The sequence below is a fragment of the Periplaneta americana genome, chromosome 12, assembly GCF_040183065.1.
Source record: "Periplaneta americana isolate PAMFEO1 chromosome 12, P.americana_PAMFEO1_priV1, whole genome shotgun sequence".
NCBI classification, from domain to species: domain Eukaryota; kingdom Metazoa; phylum Arthropoda; class Insecta; order Blattodea; family Blattidae; genus Periplaneta; species Periplaneta americana.
Window position 1 is genome coordinate 113844683 of NC_091128.1, and position 22248 is coordinate 113866930.

Sequence of the window (22248 nt, forward strand, 5' to 3'; positions counted from 1 at the left end):
GGTTTTCCCTCAACCCAACATGAGCAAATGCTGGGTAACTTTCGGTGCTGGACCCCGGACTCATTTCACCGGCATTATCACCATCTCATTCAGACGCTAAATAACCAAAGATGTTGATAAAGCGTCGTAAAATAACCTACTAAAATAAAATATATATATATATATATATATATATATATATATATAAAATTAAGTATCGAATTCGTTTAATATTTGTATATAATATAATATAGGTATATGGTTTTACTTCTCGCAAGAGTTTTGTTTTTCCATTTTCAGCGCTATCAAATCATTACATATTTTAATTGTTGTTGGGGTCAACGTCTCAACTCTCATTATAAAGGAACTCTAGAGTCTAGACATTAAAGTTAATGACGGATTTATTATTTTATGGATCCAATTTATTTTATTTGAGTACATAATGTACCTAGATGTATTAATTATATTGTTGTATTTCCGCTGTGTCGACTGCTAGCTGGTGTGATGTCAGCGCCAACTCTAAGGAGAAAGCAGAATCTCACGCTTTAGCTAGCTTGAAGGTCATTGAAATCAGTCCGGCTACATCAAAGGTACCGTCGCGAAGTGTCCATTCTTTATAATCCCTATTCGCTGGTGCAAATGCCCAAAAACATCCCCCCACCATTGAACCACAATCGTGAGGTCACAATTACGAAGATTACGATAGCCAACTGTCTTATGAATGAAGTTAACAGTGGCAACATTTTTTTATCTGTAATGCAGGTATACCTGTGGTCCAGAAATGGTAGAAAAATGTTCAGTGAACTTAAGTCACATTTCCTAGAAAACAAATATTAAATAATTATTGATGTGATAGCAATTATACATTCTCCAACTGTATTTCTATTTTAAGAACCACATTTTTCATAAGTTTTTCAATTTCTTCTTATATGCCTATCAACCAAGTTGCATCTGCATCAATAATAATGGAAAGTCTTGGCAATATTGCCACAGACTATGTATGTTCTCTTGTTTAATTGCTTCTATTTTCCTATCAGTCTGCATTTCAATATACAGTGTGATTCACGAGGATTTACCGTCCTTTACAGAGCTTATTTCCGAAAACATTCTAAGCAAAAAATGTCATATAAACATGGGTCCTATTCTCAATACCGTATTTACAGAATTACCGGTACTGGTACATTTCGTTATTGGAACACATTGCTGTGAACACGTGATCTTGGTCAGCAGCCAGCGTGAGCACTATGCAGTTACACAGCGCAACGAGTGCCGTTCACAAATGTGCGGCCAAGTGTACTCAAGTGGATGGCGACATTTTTAAAAATGTGTTGTAAACTCTCCAAGACTGTAAATTAGGATGCAAAATTGAACTGCAAATAATTAAATCGGTGGAAGTGGTGTGATTTGTAATGATTGTTGTGATATGTGCATAAGAATAATGTAATTTTCTAGTTAAAATAGAAAAGGATGTCTGTACGAAGCAACTAAGGCGTTCACAGCACTTTTTAGCTTCATAATACTTGTCAATTAAAGAAATTATACTTCTGAATGATTCATTCTCTATTTGTATTAATTCTTTTACCTTCAAACTAAAGAAAAAACAATTTTACAAACAACTTTAAATTAGTGTATTGAGAATATGTTTATATGATAGTTTTTGCTCAAAATGTCTTTAGAAATAAGCTCCGTAAAGGACGGTAAATCCTCGTGAATCACCCTGTATAATCTAATAGCAAATAAAAAAAAAAGCTTGAAAATTTTCTATGATTTATGGGCCTTCCAATACTGTAATTTTCTTGTCCTATAATGAAATAATTATTTAATATGAACCATTTTCCACATGTTAGCGACATTGTGACAATGTAGCAAATCATGATTTCAAATTTTAATCTTTAAAATTCCCTGTAATTCGATCATATTTCCTTATGTGCAAGAAACATCACACAGAAAACTTGTCAGCGACCCATCTTTACCTCCTTTAACCATAAATGATAAGAAAAAATGATTAGGGAACTTTGGTTCCAGGATATAATGTTGAATAAAGTTAAATATTAGGTCTTGTATTAAAACAACTTTACCTTGGCATTAAAATTAAACCTTTAGCATTAAGACACACATAACAGAGAAGCCTTAAACAGAGCAACATCTATGTCTGGAAACTCTGGAGCTAATACAGTTATGTTTTGTCTTTTCTGCCTCAAATCAGTCATAAACCACCTATTACATATGTTGCATGCATAATCAAATGGATTACCAACAAGATTTTGAAAGTATTCATTGGCTTGATTATAATATTATTTATTATTTATGATTGAAAGTGTAAGAAGAGTTAACATAGATGTCTGTAGTGCTTTTGCTTGAGCTTTGTGTTGTTTATACTCACATGACCTACATATTCTGCATTACTCTTTCTTCGTTGCATGAAGCTTTAATATTTCATTTAAATAACATGCAGCATTATACTCGTAAAAATTTTAATTTCTATAACACTATTACTAGATTGGGAATTATCTTTCTCTTTACGTTTTGTTTTCCTGTAAGTCTCACATTTTGTGCAGCTGCTTCTTGTAAACACATTTATCTTTGCGTGACATCACATGCATGTTGTTAAGGTTACTGCATCATGCTCTCAGCATATCAATTGCTTAAGTAGAAAAAAGTGATCCTAACTCCTAAACTGAAGAGTTTGATGAAAACAAATTACATTTTTAAAAAGATCCATTTATTAACGTATTTCACTAGAAATACATCCGGATCCATCTTTTACAGTTTAACAGTAGCAAGCTGTTGAAAGTCTGTTAAATTAGGAAGAATATTACATGTCTTTGGGTTATTATTTAATTAATGTACAATTTTATTTTTAGAACAAAATAAACATTTTTTTAATCATTCATTTACATACAGCATGTTCCTATAAATATGCCATAGATACAGTATTACGTTATTAGCATCCAAAGACAGAGTTGCATCAGTATTACCCGAAAATCTGTCAGGTTCATCCTAGTGACTCTCAAATAATGTTATTCAACATATTTTAAAATTTGTTGTACCAGTATCTCAAATATACTTACATCACTATTCATCCCTCTTAGACATTGTGTATTCATGATGTATTAATCTTCACTACCTTCCTCCAAAATGAAAATTGCATTTGCTTAGTGACATTCTTTCTCTTACTGACTGAATATTCCGATTATCCCCTGAAGACAGTTTCTGAAGTTTTGATCCATCCATCCATCCATCCATCCATCAATCAATCAATCAATCAATCAATCAATCAATCAATCAATCAATCAATCAAAGGACATTATGGAGCATGTTGACTCAATGTCGATTTCACAAAATGCTTCCACTCTGTTCCGTCTTTTGCTAGTTCCTCCCAGTTGGTAATTCCCATTTCCATGCATTCCTTCTGAATGCATGAAAGTGCGTTGCATCAAATGGTAGAGAGGAAATGTCGCTTTTTTTTTTTTCATTGCTCATGTAGCTCACAATGGACAGTGTGAAAGCACTGCATATTTCGTACACCATAGGCTATGTTCTATCAACAGTGTACATAGTTCAGGTAAAATTTAATGACTTTTTTTTTTAAATAAAAAAGGAAAGAAATGGAAATGTAACCATAAGAAGAATATTGTTAAAAAATCCATTGTGAAGGTTTGAAATACATGAATTATAGTGGAAAGTATTCAAATGAAAAGGAAAAAAAGAAAAACAGGAGAAGACTGCAGTTTAGTACAAATATAGTATTATATTAGCATTGCACATAATTAATTACTACAGATATAATTCCATTTTTTATAATAACAAAGAGTATCTAGTAAGACTATTTATTCTGAATTATCATTTTGTGGGTGACAGAAAGTGTAAAAAAAATTACTCTCCTGCCAAAATTTCATAATCTACCACTTATAAGTTCTCCCAACTTGTACTTAACTAGGCCTAATTAAAACAACTGACGTCAAGTAGCACAGATGCAGAAAAGGAACAAAAGAAACATAGTTCAAGTCTATTATGTGTGGGTCTGTCAAAATGCTGGAATGTTTTTCCTTATCGTTCTACTATGTACTGTTTTAAAATACATAAAAATATTTGAATCTCAAATTTTTACATTGAAAATGTTTGGAAAAAGGAACAATGTATCCATTTCCAAACATTAACTCACATTTAACATGGTAACTGTCGTCTACCTTATTTATAGTAATTAAAGATATTTTAAAAATTGTACTTAGTCTATCGACAATTTTAAATTAAGTTTCAATGTACACTTTCAAATACTAAATTTGAAGTTTTGTTTGGATTGAAAAATCTGTATCAGAAATTAAAGAAAACAGGTCAAATTTTAAAAATTACAAGATGGGACTGTGTGGCAGACTGTTTTTAGTCACACTGTGAGAGAGAAAGGAAAAACAATGTGAATTTTTTTAACATATTGTATTACAGTAAAACCTCGATTATCTGTGCCTCGATTAACCAATCAGATTATCTGACAGTCTTCCCAATATTTCCTCCATAATAATCATAAAAACCCTACTAAAAGTTGATCTGCGCACTTTAATATAAAGGGTATAAAGCAATAGGACCTCTGCGAAGCTACTACACAACAATAAACATTCATTTAGCTGTGCCCGAGGCTTCAAAATAGAATGTGTACAGCTAGCACTTCCTTTAGCACTCTGTTGCCATTCACAGCAATTCGTACCTCCACTCATCCCTCACATTCCAATACAAGGGCAATAATCTTGATAATGAGTAACTTGCAGACGAACTTCAAGGGTTTGAAGAGAATGATAATAGTGGAAGAATATTAATGGAAGTCCACACCTGTGGAGTAATGGTTAGCGCATTTAGCTGCAAAACCAGGTGGCCCAGGTTCGATTCCCAGTCGGGGCAAGTTACCTGGTTGAGGTTTTTTCCGGGGTTTTCCCTCAACCCAACATGAGCAAATGCTGGGTAACTTTCGATGTTGGACCCCGGACTCATTTCACCAGCATTATCACCATCAACTCATTCAGACGCTAAATAACCTAAACTGTTGATAAAACGTCGTAAAATAACCTACTAAAATTTAAAAAAAATATATTAATGGAAGACATTAAAAAGTTGGAGCAAAATGACGAATTCTTTGATGTGGATGAAGAAAAAATTAATCAGTGGCTGGATACAGACTTGGCACTTCCCGGGCATGAAATAAAATGTGATGATGCCATTATTGCTGACCCTGAGTGTGAGGCTACAAATATGAGTGACAATGATAATAGTAGAAGGGAAGAAGAGATAGTGCTTGAATCACGTGTTTTACCACAAATTGCACTTGAATCAGCGGAGACCCTAACAAGGTTTTTGAACAAGATGATGACACTTCATTCCAAGATATTGTTTTACTTCTGGCAAACAAAAAGAAAATGCTGGTAGTATAGTTCAGAAAAATGTGACAGACTTCTTCAAATGAACATAAAAATGAGTTAAGGACAAGAACAACAGATCATGTCTTTTTTTATTCCTCCCCTCCCCTTCATTGAGAGATAATCGATGTTCTACCATATATTTCGTTTAATTAATAGGTGCAAAATAGGATTTTAAAATATCATATTGACCCAATCTAGCAAAATGCTTCTTGCATTAAAACTGCCTTGTGAAAGCCATACTTGTATTATAATCACCACAGCCTAGCCCTTTTTTGTCATGTCTACTTCATGGGGCACATGGACTGCTACAATACCGGTATGTAATTCTGTAATTATAAAATAGAAAATCCTTCCTAAAGGGCAATTATCCCCCAGATGTTATATTTCGAGCACAGGAGAAGTGCTGAATGACTGAAGTGGCTGACTAGCATAAGACTGTATGGGGATGACCACCAGGGCCCTGTTATATGATTTTACTAATATTATTAGAATAAATTTACAAATTACAAGTTACAAATTAAGTACTAATACTAATAATTTCGTTGCACAATATTCACCAGATTACTAATATTGTTAGCGATTTTTGCTAGAAAAATTTTATAAATTACAAGTTCGACAAAATTAATGGTTGGAAAGAAATATGTGAATATGGAAAATCAATTGAATCAAAACACTTGCTGTCTTCTAGGAAGAAACTTTGTAAATCTACTTTATCTGAAGAATCCAAAATTAGATAATTAATCACGATTTAGTTTACTATTATAGACTACAAATGAATTAATCTCACAAAATAATATAATCTGTAATAATGGGTGAATTCAGACTTGTACAAAAAACATTAGAAAACACTAATAATTAATAATATTAGTTTCAATTATGTAACAAGAGCTTGTAAAATTCACTAATAGTATAAGTATTTTTACTAGTAATTTGTAAGTTTTCTTCTTTTTACTAGTAATTTGTAAGTTTTCTTCTTAACAATATGCAACAGATATATTCTATAAATTACAAATCACAAGTAAATTCAGTATTATTAGTTTGTAAATTATTATGCAACAGGGCCCAGGTGCTTTATTAAGGAAGAGAAGAATGTTTATTCTTTTCATGGCGACACAACAAACAAAATCAAGGAGCAGGTAGCAGAAATTAACACTGATTTAGCCATTATCCCAGGAAGTATGACATCTCACTTCAAATGCTAGACACTCCTGTTAATAATTCTTCAAGGATAACTTGCGCAGTGTGTTTAATGACTGGTTGCTTAAAGGGGATCATGTCCTGACCCAAACAAGAAAATTGAAAAACCAAGTATTGTTTGCTTGCACAATGTATAATTACAGCATGGAACAGGATTAGGAGTCAGTCTATAGTGAATGGTTACAAAAATTGCTGTATCTATTTATAGGAACCTGGATGGCAGTGAGGATGACATTTTGTGGGAAGATTACTAGTGTTAAGAAGAACCCAGTTTCAAATCAGAAGATGAGGTGATAGGAGAACGAGAGAAGAAGAAGGAAGAAGAAGAAGAAGAAGTAGAAGTGGTAGTAGTAGAAGCCTAGGAATGATAAACAGATGATAATGTTGTTGAAGACTGGAATTTAAAACTTAAAAATAACTTTCAATTGTAAGTTTTTTTATTCTAGAACATTTTCAAAGTATAGATTGCATTATATTGAAATACCTTTACTTTTCGATATAGAACATCAGAAAACTTTAGTTCGTATTATATTTGAGGTCATACTAGACTTGGTCTAATACAGAACTGATCCATGACTGAATTACAGTAATTTTAGTGAAATACTGCATTCTAAATGTACTGTGTTTAAATATAAATATCCTCTGGCATCACAGTAGAAATAAATTTAAATGTTCTCAATTGTTAATGAATCAATGTCAGTTTACTTGCTGCAAATTCTGTAATAAAATAGTTATAACTACGAAATATTACATGAATAAGGAATTAGCTTATATTTTTAATCACCCGTTGCATTCAAAATGCGTATTCTTCAACAAAAGTAGAAAGATAACAATCGTGTAGGCAAATTAAATAATTTACACACAAATTAAGAGTAATAATTAATGCTGATAATATATTTTTCAGCATAAAGTTTTACAATAAAATAAAAATACCTGAGAACATGCTTCTTCTATGTGTAATGAATAAATCTGATAGAGCCAATGCAAGATTCACTGAAATAACATTTGTGGATTGGATAGGTTGTGTTACAAAATCTGAACAAAAACAACTTCCAGCATAATAACATTACAAGAGAACAACGTAACATAGTGCATAACTTCACACAGTACTTTTGAATATTAGAATCTGAGTAAGTCAAACTTTCCCTCTTCTTTTATTAATTTTTTTTGTGAATCTTATTCACAAAGATAAACAGTTTAATAGGCTTATAATTTATTGTATTTCACTTCTCGATTCTCCCATCACACATACCGCTAGTTACTAGCACCAGAATCTTCACCTGAATTCTGTCTTCTTCCATTTCTGGCTCGATTTCGTCCACCTGCAGGAGGAGAAAAATATTTAATTTAATATGAAATAGCTATACACATTCTATTATGATAAAGAAACAATTAATTATAAATATTTTACCTCTTCTAATCTGATTCAGACAGGCCAACATACGAATCATAAATGAAGCTGGCACGGTAATAGTGTCTTTTGTTTCTTCCAACATCACTTCGTTCCTCTCAGTTAACTGAAACAAAGAGTATAAAGCATGTGTAAGATATACACTGTGTCCGGGACAAAATTTACCAATAAGAAAGTTTAATAACTCGCGTAATAATGGAGATAGGAAAATGAAATTTGCGGCAAATGAAAGAGGGACATTTTAAGTTTTATGTGTGATGTTGGCAACATTTGGTCATTGTTGTCGACATAGTTGTAATTAAAATGGCGTTCACAGTGCAACAAAAAGTTCAATGCTGCTATTGGCTTGCCGAATTCAAGTATCCGAAGATAGTGGAGAGAAGATTTAGACAACAGTGGCCTGAGAAGCAACCACCAGATAGGCACACAATAACAACTTGGCATAGAAAGCTTCTTAAGACCTGTTCTCTTGTAGAGAAAACACCACGCGGGAAGAAAGTGACAGAAGCGCAAGTCGACAGAATTCAGCAAGCTTTCCAATGGAGCCCGTGTAAGTCTGTTCGCCGTGCCAGCAGGGAACTTGCAATTCCAAAGTCAACTATCCACGATGTTCTGCACAAGAGATTACGTCTGCATGCATACAAGATTAAATTGGTTCAAAAGTTGAAACCAAACGACTTGTCTGCACGATATGATTTCGCTAGTGACATGCTGTTGAAAATTGATATTGAAAATGGATATCTGCAGAAGGTCGTGTTTAGTGATGAGTCCACCTTCCACGTCTGTGGGATCGTCAACAGGCATAATTGTCGCATCTGGGGATCAGAAAATCCGCATGTAGTGAGGGAATTGGAAAGTGACAGCCCTAAGATTAATGTTTGGTGCGGACTTACACATGAAACTGTGATTGGACCGTTCTTTTTTGTGGAAAACACTATCAATGGAAATGTGTATCTTGATATGCTGCAAAATTACGCCATTCCTCAAATTCCACAGGGATATGTTTTCCAACAAGATGGAGCTCCGCCTCATTATGCATTACATGTTACAGATCACTTGAATGAATGCTTTCCTCAGCAATGGATTGGTCGAGGTGGACCTACAGCATGGCCTCCCAGATCCCCAGACCTAACCCCACTGGACTTTTTTTGGGGGGATACATAAAAGACATTGTGTACAAGACTGTAGTGGCAGATTTGGAGGATCTGCATCGGAGAATTGTCGCTGCTTGTGCAACTGTCACTCCAGAGATGTTACGAAAAACATGGCAAGAACTTGAATATCGCCTGGACATCTGTCGTGCTACAAGAGGTGCACACATAGAAGTTTATTAGTGGTCATTCGAAACTTTGGAAGTCCCTTTGTCAATTCCCGCAAACAGCATTTTCATCCATCAATTATTTGGTGAGTTATTAAACTTTCTTATTGGTAAATTTTGTGACGGACACCCTGTATTTATTTATTTATTTATTATAATAAGATATTTATTAGTCAAACAGCATCTATAATTATTGTCATAGTATCCCTTCACATTTCTGTATTTAGAAAACACCATAACTCACCATTACATCTTTCGTCATTTCATTATTTTTCTCCTCATAATCTATTTTATCTCTCCTCTGACCCTATTATCAAAATAATGAATTTTCTCTACCCTACAGTTCTAATACCACTTTTGTTCTCAACTATCAATTCAATCTATATAACTCAAATACATCGCAATCCTTTGTCACATTGCACTTCACTCTCATATAGACTCATACCAAATCAGTTCTTTCTACTGCTCTTACTTGAAATTATTAGCTCTCATTTTCCCATTCATTACTACACATATCAGAATTTCTAAGGAACACAGTATTTTTCATTTAATTCTCAATGAAGGAACATACTAAATGAAATGCAAGTGTTATTTATACTCAGAAAAACATTCTACACCGTAAGAAAATGTGTAATAATGATAAAAAGCATGCATAACCTGGTCTCAGAATGAAAAGATTACTTACTTACAAATGGCTTTTAAGGAACCCGCAGGTTCATTGCCGCCCTCACATAAGCCTGCCATCGGTCCCTATCCTGTGCAAGATTAATCCAGTCTCTATCATCATATCCCACCTCCCTCAAATCCATTTTAATATTATCCTCCTACCTACGTCTTGACCTCCCCAAAGGTGTTTTTCCCTCCGGTCTCCCAACTAACACTCTATATGCATTTCTGGATTCGCCCATAGCCTACTTGCTACATGCCCTGCCCATCTCAAACGTCTGGATTTAATGTTCCTAATTATGTCAGGTGAAGAAAACAATGAAGATTGAAGTTTTAAAACTCAATGGTTTGAAATCTTTACAATACTGCTGTTTTTCTCAACTTCACTCAAAACTTTTGTCATTAATAACGAGTAGCACCTCCTCTTGCAGTCAGTACTGCTCGACACCTTCTTGAAATTGAAGATATGAGATGAAAGATTTCATCTTGACCAATGTTCTGCCAGTGAATTTGGAGACGTGTGAACAGCTGATCGAGAGTCTCACTGCTTTCAATGTCCTCTAGAACTCTTTTTTTAAGGTTATCTCACAAATTCTTAATTGGATTAAGATCCGCTACCCTAGAACTTGAGCATGCTACCCTAGAACTTGAATATTGTGTCTTTCCAACCATTGTGTTGTTGTTCTGGCAATATGTACAGTGGCATTGTCGTGCATTAGAAGGAATTCAGGATCAATTTCTTCAGTGATGGGAAAGATTACAGGCTGCAATATCTCTTGAATGTAACGATTTGCTTCTAGTGTTTCTTCAACTAAAACGAGATCAGTCTTCCTGTGTGCCATTATTCACCATTATATCATGATAGAACTTCTTGTACATATCTTAGTCTTTCTGCTTGACCGAAGCGTGATTCATCAGTAAAGAGAACCTGACCCCGTTGATCATCTGTCCAGTCTTCATGTTGCTGACACCACAAAACACGAAGTTCTCGATTTCCACGTCGAATAGCTGGACACCTCAATGGGTGATGGACATTAAGACTTCTCTCGTGCAATCTGTTCCTAATGGTCTGGGTTGATACAACCATATTCCCAACATTCTGCAAAGCACTTCTTAACATGCTTGCAGTTGAAGTCCTTTCTCTTAAGGCTCTTAGGCACAGAAATTTGTCTTGTGCGGCAGTTGTAACTCTCGGTTGTTCTTCTGGACTACTAAATTCACGATATCAACTCCACATTCTGGATATTATGCCTCTTCCAGTATTCAGAGCCCTTGCTGTGTCAGCTTGAGATCCACCGTTTTCAATTATACCAATTGCTCTAAACATGTCATCGCAGCTTAAATGACGACGTTGACATTCATTTCTACTATTTTTTTATGTTTTACACTGTTGAAGTTAACCGAATTCTCCGTTATAAATGAACTAATCACCCTATCTGATGCACTAAAATAAGAAATTTCAATGTAATAATGTAAATAAAACAAAACACTGATTGCTATGTGTCTGGTACATAGATAAATGAATAACTCATTTATGTGTGCCCAGTGCTTTGTATTTATTTAAGTTTGGAAAGAATTTTATTAATAAAATCATATATTCCTTAGGCAATTTTGATACGTTTGACGTCTCCTGCTCACTGCATTCAAACTTGGCGGACGGCAGCCATATTGATAAACAATCGCACATCGCACAAGCATGCATTCTCTCTTCCACTCTCACCTCCTCACCTCTGCAGCCTACGCCAACACAGGCACGCAGCACATAGCTACTTTGTTTCGTTAGAAGAAGACGAAGGAGGACAAAGTCCAATATTATCGTCAGTAACTTGTTTCACTGTTGGTGGAAGTTTGTATGTAAGCCACGAGTTTGTATGCCAAGGCTAAGAAGAAAGTAAGGCAAATTACGAATGAAGAAAAATGAAACATAATTTAAGAAGTGGACCGCAACCCACACATGAAGTATGTTGATATTGCGTGGAAACTCAACATTCTGTCAACACTGAAAACGAGTCAGCAAAAAAATAAATAAATAAATCGAAGCAGCATATTTAGAAGCAAAAGCAGCAAACGAGAAACGTGTATGTGAGGGTCAGTTTCCAGAGTTATAAAATGTGTTACTAAAATGGTTGAAATAAGTCAGTGCTTCGAATGCACCTATCATGCTAAAACAGCGCATTTAGCACTACAGATGGAACTTTCAGACTTCAAAGCTTGAAACAGTTGAAATGAAAGGTTCTAGAACCATCACAGTCTAACGTACAGATGTTTTTTAGGCGAGGCTGCAAGTGTGAATACTGACACTGTTGAATCGTGAAAAAATACGACACTTCCACCCATTATAGAAAAGTAGGTACAGCTCAAATGATGTTTTTAACGCAGATGAGAAAAAAAATGTTTTTCTGTAATATGTTTTCCCGTATATGACATTCAAATTTTTTTGTCCCTAGAAAATCATACTAATGAGATTCTACTGTATAAGATTTCCATAAAAATAAAATTCAAGTAGATGAAACAGGAGATAAACAAAGCAATTGATTCAAATCTTACACTTACAATATCAGCTAAATCTTTGTCAAAACTGGGCTCATCATGAAGCGGTGCCCACAGTTTGACATCATAGTCAATGCCTGATGTAGCCAGCAGAGGCAGCACAGGGTGAGGCTGCAAACAGTTGACAACATGGTGGTCTGCCTCCAGCAGCATTACCAACTCTCCTGAGTATCGGTTCCATATGAATACATGGCCACAGTCAGAACCTGACAGAACATAATCACTGCCCCAGAATGTTGCTTCCTTTATCATTGTCCTGTTAAAAGAAAGAGTACCAATGAACACATGGATACATCAGAACCTGAGAGCATATAGTTATTGATCTAGAATGTTGCTTCTTTTATCATTATCGTATTAATAGAAATGCTTTTCTGAATAAATCTCTTTGGACAACTTTTCATCAAAAGAAAAAATGCTTGGTTGGTTTTGACAAGCCATTGGTTGGTTAAATTGTCCAAAGGTATTAGAAATGAACTACTGTGCGTAATTTCCTAAGCAGGCAACTTCTGTTACTGTTATTCAAATTTTTGCATTATTGTAGATGGTTCTTATCTAGTACTGCTTTCGTTAATCCTGTATACATGTTCAGCTATATAATCATGGCCGTTTCCATTTTGTAATAGAGCAAATGTGATTCTCCTTAGTATTCGTACATTTGGTATGTAAACATATTCATTATCTTTCAATGAATTCTTCTCAAAGGGCTTTTGTTTTATTTTGAAAATATTTATTTATTCATTTTCCAATGGCTAGAATTGACGATCAAGTCATTTTCTCTCTAGCTTCACAGTACAAGCTAAAGGCCCGCTCCCACTTAGCGGAATCAAATTGAAGAGAATTTCTCCTTACAATGTATTTAAATGGAAGTTAGCAGAAAGCCGCGTGTCGAATGGAAACGAAGGGAATCGAATAGAACAGAATTCAGGAGCTAGAATATTTATTACACTGCTGGAACAGAATTTCTTGTTTCAGGTATGATCGTAAGTTCTCGTGAAGCCTTTGTGAAAAAACAAATGGACCATATCCACTCTTGGCGGCTTAATTCATTTATTATTGAAAGTTATTGCTGACACAGAAATTACAAATTAATATGAACGAAGAAAAATTAATAAATCTTGTGTAGAATTATCCTCTTTTGTATGACAAAACACAGAAGTACTGTTTGGTTCGATTCCACTAGATGTGAGCGGCAGCAGACTTTTCGTTTCGATTCTGCTAAGTGGGAGCAAGCCTTAACAAGGTCCTCAGTCTGTTGTGTGGTTGAGTTTAAAGCTGGGCAGAACAGAAGGTGTTGTTTGTCCATGATTTGGTCAGGGTTATTGCACAAAACACATCTGTTGAATTGGTATATGCCTATCCTGTGTAGATGGTGAGCCAGGAAGTCATGTCTTGACATATTTTAAAAATATTGCTTTATATAATTAATTGAAGTGGTGAGATCAATTACCATTCAAGTCCACTTCTGGCCATTTATTTTTTGCAAATTTGAAATTAAATTTTGGACATTTCCACAAGTGTTACGACTTTAAAAGTTGGTATACTACTTTGTCTTGATCTCGAAAACAACCAGAAATATTATGTGCAAAAAATAATAATTAGGTAAGAAATAAAAAAATATTTTTTGCATTTTTCTTGAATGCTTGTGTAAATGGACTTGAATGGTTATTGATCTCACCGCTTCAATTGGTTTACATAGTTCTGTTTTTGTTGGCGACTTCAGTTTCATTACACATATTTTTCTACCGTTAAGTTGATCTGCATATTCCTTTCACCTATTTCTACAGCATAGAAAGATTTGACCATTATAAACCAACTTTGTTTTTATTGCAAAACAGAATAGAAGTACAGTTTTGGAATTATCTTATTACAATTCACTTTTATGAAAATATCACGTCATAAAAGTTTTCAATTCAATATTTATAAACTACAATAAAGTTTAAACCATCAGCCAAAATGGAACTTCACAAGCAGATCAACAACATAAAACAGCACTTCGCTAAAGAACAAAGAGCTATTCAATGCAAATTACTGAAGAATAAGTCTTATACTACATAAACAACATACATAATTTCTCAGAAGATACCATTTTTGTTGCTTTGTGAGTAAACAATTAAAGTTAGAAAAAAAAAGTTTCAGTAAAAGTTGTTTCTTTTTAAAAGTAGTTTCCAATGGTACCTTTAATGACCCATGTTCTCATTTGAAATTTCGAAGTTGACCACAGGTACCCCTACTTCCGGTTTGTTACGGGAAATGGTACTACCACCAATCGATTCTTTACATAGGTTTTGGTTTTCAAAATTTTTTTATGAACAACCAGTATCATATAGTTTTCGATAAAAAAGGCTGATACGTGTGGTCTGAAACACCTGGTATATATATACACTTCTATACTTTCAAAACAACTTCCTCCTTGATAATATTCTCTCTTTAGTGATACAACAAACTTCTCTTCACTATATGCTTTACTTACAGTGAACAAACCTCCATTTCGCTTCCAGGTTAAATTGTCCACTTCAAAATGACCAGAGGAAAAATGGCCACAAAAAAAAAATGTCCAGAGCAAAATGTCAAAGGTAAAAAATCCAGTAAAAAATGTCCACAACAAAATGTCCAGTATAAAAATGTTCACTAGCAAAATGTCCACAACAAAATGACCAGTGTAAAAAAGTATGCACTCAAAAATGCCCATAAAAAAGTCCATAATTGGAAAAAAAAATCCATATATATATATATATATATATATTTTTTTTTTTTTTTTTTTTTTTTACAGAAGCAGTGACCAGGAGAAAAACTACAATGTAAAATATGTTTTATTGAGGTTGCTAAGCGATGTACCAAATTTTAAATCAAGAGTTACAGAATGGCTGAAATTATACGTTCACAAAACAGGATGGCTTTTCGTATCAATTTCATTCAAGGAGCAAAACTGGTAATAAATTATATTCGAGGTGTGTGGAAAGAAGGCCTGTGATGCGAGATGTGTGACCAATGCTGATATGGATAACTTACATGTAGGTAAACCAAGCGGACATTTATGTAAGTGGACATTGCATTGACATTTAATTTTCATGGATATTTATGTAAGTGGACATTTTGCTAATGGACATTTCTGTTTGCGGACATATTGAAATGGACATTTTAACCTCCATTTCTGCATCGTCTGACCTCGTGTGTGCTCTGCTTACACTCATTTCCTTCTGTTGCTGTTGGTCGACTGACAATGTTAAATATCATAAAAAATATGAAGTTAAGACTCATACCTTGCATTTCTGTGACCTATATACTTCTGCTTCACAGCCGGTTGCAAGATGCTCTGTTCATCAAACACCATTTCCTTGTCATGACGGACAGCTGCTATTGCTTCGTCCATATGTTCTTCAATTGGATGAATAAATCTGAAGATTACATTAAAAAATGTATATAAGAAAATATAATTAAATGACGTAAGACGCTTTCTTCAGCATAATATTGTATGCAATTCGTGAGTTGAATTTGTTAGTCTCAGACTACCTAATTGCAGCCCTTGCTATCACACTGGCTCAAACTCGTCCTCAAATAGTAAAAACTACTTACCTCCGTTAATACATAAATAACTATAAAAGCTTTTGCATACACATTTTACAAAAGCTTATTTCTATTTCTCAACAATGGCATCTGTTCATTTTACAATTTGAAGAAATGTGATTGTAAGCATCATAGTAGACAACTTTCAACATTATCCCAGATATACAAGACAAGAATTTCAGTATATCAAAATTAATTTAACTGAAACTACTGCAGTAGTAATCATTACCTTCTGGTTCCAGTGGTCATAAGAATGCCCTCCTCATCACTGTCATTGTAGTCATCTTCCCCATCGAATCCGACACCTGAAATGCAATAAAAGAGGAAATAAATCAACTTCTGATATAATTTTAACAGACCTTATTTAATAGCAGAAACATAAGAATACCTTGAATCGTTTCAGAATGGCCCTTTTATCCACCCATCTTTCAATAATATAAATCAAATGTGCAACAGATCAAGAGAGTGGGTTATTTTTGTAAATATTTATTATTATTTTTAAATTTATTTCCTCTGAATCTGAAACTATCCATTCAAAGACCAATTTTAAAGTCTAGGAATATGCATAGTCATATTAGTCATATTAACAAACTTCATTATTTCATATAGATTTTTTTATATGGGGCAGATGACTTAATTCATACAATGTATTGTCAAATTCTGTACTTCAGTGTTCTCCACAGCGTTGTAAATATTTTCCTCTCTTCGCACACAGCTGTCTACAACAGCTCAGTTTTTCGATTTAAATTAATTCAAAATGAAGAAATAAAACATATACCAAGGTTACTTAGAATGACAATTCAACTACTCTCATATAAATAAGAAAAAATAAAAGACATGTGACAACTATGTGAACTACAAACAGAACAACAAATTAAACAATAAATAATAAAACAAAAGTTGAAGTATATGTTGTCACTGACGACAGATTTCATATACATTACATGAAGGATGATCAGATAGTAACACTACAGTAATGTAAAACTGCTGTAGGCTCAGGGAAAAATGGGTATAGAAGTAAGATAACTACTGGTATTTGAATTAGCTCATATTCTACTATAGCACTTTGTATAATTCCTTCAAATAAGATAACTACAAATTAATACAGGTACATGCTGAAGGGCATACAATTCATACTTCATTTGTGGTCCAGTTGTTTAGGATAGTTAACAAGTAAGTTTAACGGATCCAACAGATAAGTTAAACCTACTACAGCTTAAATGACAATATTCTGAGGATGAAACTGTAAGCAATAATTCCAATATGTTTGAAAAATTGAATACCTACATATGGGTGCGAAACTCTGAATCTTTGTCACAACCCAACTGTGGTTAAAGTCTAAAATCTCAAATTTTATTTTTCCACAAAATAACAAACATTACATATTCTCCACTCTTAATGGTTCAATAGCAGAACAAGAAACAATAATAACATATTGAATGAGTTCTATATTTAAATAATATCTCGAACTTACCACAGCATCAATCATCGCTATAAACTTACCCTTCAAAGCATCAAAGCACAGTGAATGTATGAAGGTATGGAGGGCCAATATGGGCCACATTTCAAGATGGGAATGCACAACAATTATGCAAAAACACGAAAGTCCATATAAAAATTTGTCATTTTCATTTCTTAGACATAGCATAATGAGAATGAAACAACATTTACGCAAAAACACGAAAGTTTATAATAATAATTTGTCCTTTTTACTTCTTAGTCATATCAAGCCATTGAAAGGGTGAATGCTATAATAGAATTATCTGATGTCTGGACATTTTGGAGATGTTCGAAGTGCTTTGAAATACTTTCTTTCCTTGTCACTAAAAACTACAAAAAATTACTAAAAATATTTTAAGTTCAATGTTGATAACTAACACTTGTAATGAGCTATATAAGGTGTATTTGGAAAGTATAAACAGGATCATCATAGAAGGAGTAACAGCAAAGGTTCAGAACAAATTATGTGAATATGTACAGTATATGTGTATAATGGACAGACAATAAGAAATGAAGCTGTGCTAGAAAGAGTGGCTGATCAGGAAGAGAAAAAGGAATTGGTTGGATCACTGGGAGAAGAAAGTGCCTACTGAAAGATGCACTAGAAGGAATGGCGAACGGGAGAAGAGTTGGGGCAGAAGATGATGTCAAATGATAGACGACATTAAGATATATGCATCATATGCGGAGAGTAAAAGGAAAGCAGAAAATAGGAAAGAATGGAGAATGCTAGGTTTGCAGTGAAAGACCTACCCTTAGGCAGAAAACTATGAATGAATGAGTGTTTATAGTTCGAGTGTCCCAAAAATTTTGACCTACTTTGTTTCTACTGAAAAGCACAATTACTATTATATAGCAAAATTCATGTTAACCAGGGGCGAAGCTGAAGGGTAATCTGTGAGCCTTAGAATACCCATTGGATTTTCAAGAAATAAGCGCATTTACATTTTCCCGTTTTCATTGGTATAGGTAAATGAAATCTCTAGTTTTCGGTCTAGTTACGGAAGGATTAACACCAGCTCCTCGGAGTGGGACCAGCGCGTAACTGCATTGTGGCTACTCGCTGAATGATACTGCTTCAAACCAGGCTCGCTGCAGCAGATGGATAAAGCATATGCGCATGCACCAAGCGGAGTGCTTGCATACGTCACTAATGCTAGACAGCTCTGTGAAGAGCCTAGACTCTGAACGTGTCATTCAGCGTTACAAACATCAAAACTAGCGAGTCTGCTACAAACGTCCCAAAATTCAGCTACAAATACCAAAATGAAGCCACACACATTCAGAGAGTAATAAACAGAATCCACGACCTATGCTATAGTTACAATGTTGGAAGGCGGATGTGTTGGATGTCATTCATTAATTTAGGGCCAGTTCATTTTTGTTGCATAGGCGACTCCTAATAAAGACACTGTCAGGTGTCTGCGAATTCACGAATTGACCGTTAAACACATAACAGGAAAAGAAAACTGAAAATAGCAAAGCTTTCCTTGCCGTAAATAATGGTCGCAGTGTCCGGAATTCAGCCCTACCTTAAATTTTCTGTTATGTTTTCGTAATTTTTTTGAGGAAGCGAGAAACTTCTTATGGCTATTAGAGTGTGAGAAAATAAAATTTGATAGAAGAACGTGTTTATACACATAAAATTGAGTATTCACAAATGGTCATTCGATCGAATCTCATTCGGATAGATTTTGCCATTCGATTACAACCATTCTGCTAAACGCTACGTTTAACCGAATTCAGCCACGGTTGGCAACGCTGCAGTCTGTCAGTGTGTGAGAAATTATAGGGCAGTATTCATTTTTCATCGGTATGTTTCCGTAAAGTGCAGATGTGTTCATTATTATCATGTATCATCCACTATCCACTTACATTTTTATTCAAATAGTCACCTGTGGGTGCGGTATTTCGGTACTACGAACACACTTATAATATAGAATTCGAATTAGATTAACTACTAAAACGAATGTGAAATTGAAAATATATTTAACGGTTGGTAAAGAATACTACCTGAAAACTAACTTTTTATAATGACACATTTCGACGCAGGAGCATGATTGTATTGGTTAGCAGCATCTTGAAATAACGATGCGCTGAAGTGAAGTGAGAGTGGTATTCCAGTGCATGTTTGTGAGTTTAAAAAATGGATCACAAACGTTTATTCTGACCAAACAAAACATTTGCCTGCAGGTTTGTTGCTGAAATATTTTTTGAACAATGGCCTAGAAAAAAATCTATAAGAAACAGTGTGGCTCATAAGACTGATTCTCATCTTCCCTGTATCTACTGCATCGAGTGAATGAAGTATGAGTGCATTGAAGAGACATTTTTAAGGAACTCCATGTCAGATTATAGACTGAGCAATTTGAGTACTCTGGCTATTGAGAAGGGTTTGTTAAACAGTCTTTTCAGGGATGACATCGACATCTTTGCAGAGCGAAAAACACCCCGATTGGAGTTTATCTACAAAAAAATATAAGGAACGAACTTTAGAATACCCAGTTGCATGAATGTAGCTTCGCCACTGATGTTAACACAAAAATTGAAAACTTGTAATTATAACTTACTGCTTTCTCATTAACTATAGGCTACGTTTCTCATCTGAGCAGAAAGACGAGTGTTATTAACATGTGTTAAAGATATGGTACATAAAAATTATTACTGTTACTTTTCTGATCATCCTTAAAATGCAAGTATTATGTCACCAAATGTTTATGAACTATTTATTAATTAATTAAAATTATTTAATACCCTGCCTACATTTAAATTTCCTTTTTATTAGCAGGGCCCTCACTCTGCCAACAGGCTTACAGATCGTCACTAGTGTCAAAGAACATAGACTAACCAAAGTGCACCACAGGAAGTGAATCTACATTACACTCGTAATGAATGATGGAGAATTACTGGGATGTAAAACCCCTATTTGCCTGGACGATGTGCTTGCCCAACACAAGTTACAAATTCAGGGTGAAGCATGATTTAAATCCGAACCCACTGGCTTATAAGCTCAATGCGCTAGCACCAAGTTACTGTGTTCTGTTGAATTTCTTTGTTATATTTGCTCTATTCAATATTTTGCAGAGCTTTCATTAATTTTACATATTTAGATTCATAAAACATTTTTTCTGGAAAATGTGATATACTATATTAGATGCATGGGATCTGAGTAATTATTTCTATTAACTGAACTATATACTGTGTAGATATATTTTTTCATTTTTCTTTTAACTCGTAAATATTTAATCGATTTCAAGAGTTCTTACACATCTCATTTCTCAGGTTTGTAGTCTCGATTTATCTTTAAATTTTAATGTTCATGTTTCATTTTCAAATAGTATAAAGTTTTATAAAATTTTGATTATATTTCTTAAAATTCTATCAATTGCATCACACATATAATTAAAATGTATTTCTTTATATCCAATACGAACATCTTTCAACAATAGGAGTTATAACCTAAAAAACTTAAATTTGTTTTGTTTCGTTCAATTGTACTACAATTTTCAATCAATGCCTTTTCATTTCATCATTTTTCCCAAGTGTTAAAATTAAGATACTGACTTCGAGACATACTTGACAAACATAAGGGATATCATTACAACTAAAACCATAGCTGTGATATTTATGCTAAGGCAGAACAATATATACTAATATGGAAAAACCTGAAAATTGTTCTAAAATACGTAAGTGAAATACTACCTATAGATCATTACTACAAATTACATCCAGAACTTGCGTGATAACTCTCCAGTGAACGTTCTTCCTGGTATTTAGCTAAGAATCTCAGTGAGGTGGATGACATCAATTAAGAATATGTTTGCACAGGGTGGATGTCTTGAGCACATAAAGAACACACCTTAATCTGACCCTGCCAGGAACCTTTCCAATTTTGAAATCGTGGCAAAAACTCTGCCTACCACTGGACCTGTTGGTTGCATCCTGTGAGCTAGGAGACAGATCCTGACTAGGTCCTGCTACTGCATCAGATGTCTCCATCTCACTCTGGAGCTTTGGTGATGAACTAGGAACAGTCTCTCCTGAACCTATCTCTATAAGAAAAAAAAGAAAATGGTGTTACAAAGGTGACAAAGAGTCTCTCTTTTTTGTTTTACGCATTTTGCATCAGTTCTCTTCTTTTATCATATTGCAAATGCACCACAGTTTGTAGTTTATTTTCCTGAACTATCATTAAAAAGACATAGATAACTTACTCATTTACTATGCACTCAAATAAAATGACAAATTTTCGTTTCATGAATTGCATCCAAAAAGCATACATTCCCAAAAACTAAGATATGCAATTTCCATTTATAAACTGTCCAGTTTAAGTATATTCATGTCATAAATACTTCATTCATATATGGGGCCTCGCCGTCCTCATTGAATAATCAATGACTATAAGTAGTCATACTGCAGATACCTATTATTGGAGAAAAATTCGTTCCAGCACTGGGAATCGAGCCAGGACTTCTCAGCTCTGCATACTGAGCGCTCTTTCCATCTAAGCTATATCGGGACCCGATTCATGGTGCCAGCCGAGGAAAGTTCAGGTCCTGGTATAGCTCAGATGGAAAGAGCACTCAGCACACAGAGCTGAGAGGTCCTGGGTTTGATTCCCGGTGCCAGAACGAATTTTTCTCCAATAATAGGTA

At 34.3% G+C, this 22248-nt stretch overlaps 1 protein-coding gene across 1 annotated transcript in view; it reads right to left on the reverse strand.

Annotated features, from left to right (window-relative positions):
- Positions 1–7003: 7003 nt before the first annotated feature.
- LOC138710838 (DDB1- and CUL4-associated factor 6-like) overlaps positions 7004–22248 on the reverse strand; it is a 49766-nt gene continuing 34521 nt past the window's right edge. The window contains exons 10-15 of the mRNA XM_069841984.1: positions 21514–21645; positions 16323–16398; positions 15790–15924; positions 12533–12785; positions 7996–8101; positions 7004–7906 (exon numbers count right to left, since the gene is read on the reverse strand). Coding sequence (XP_069698085.1) covers positions 7839–7906; positions 7996–8101; positions 12533–12785; positions 15790–15924; positions 16323–16398; positions 21514–21645 — 770 coding nt within the window. The 3' untranslated portion in view covers positions 7004–7838. The remainder of the gene's footprint in view (positions 7907–7995; positions 8102–12532; positions 12786–15789; positions 15925–16322; positions 16399–21513; positions 21646–22248) is intronic.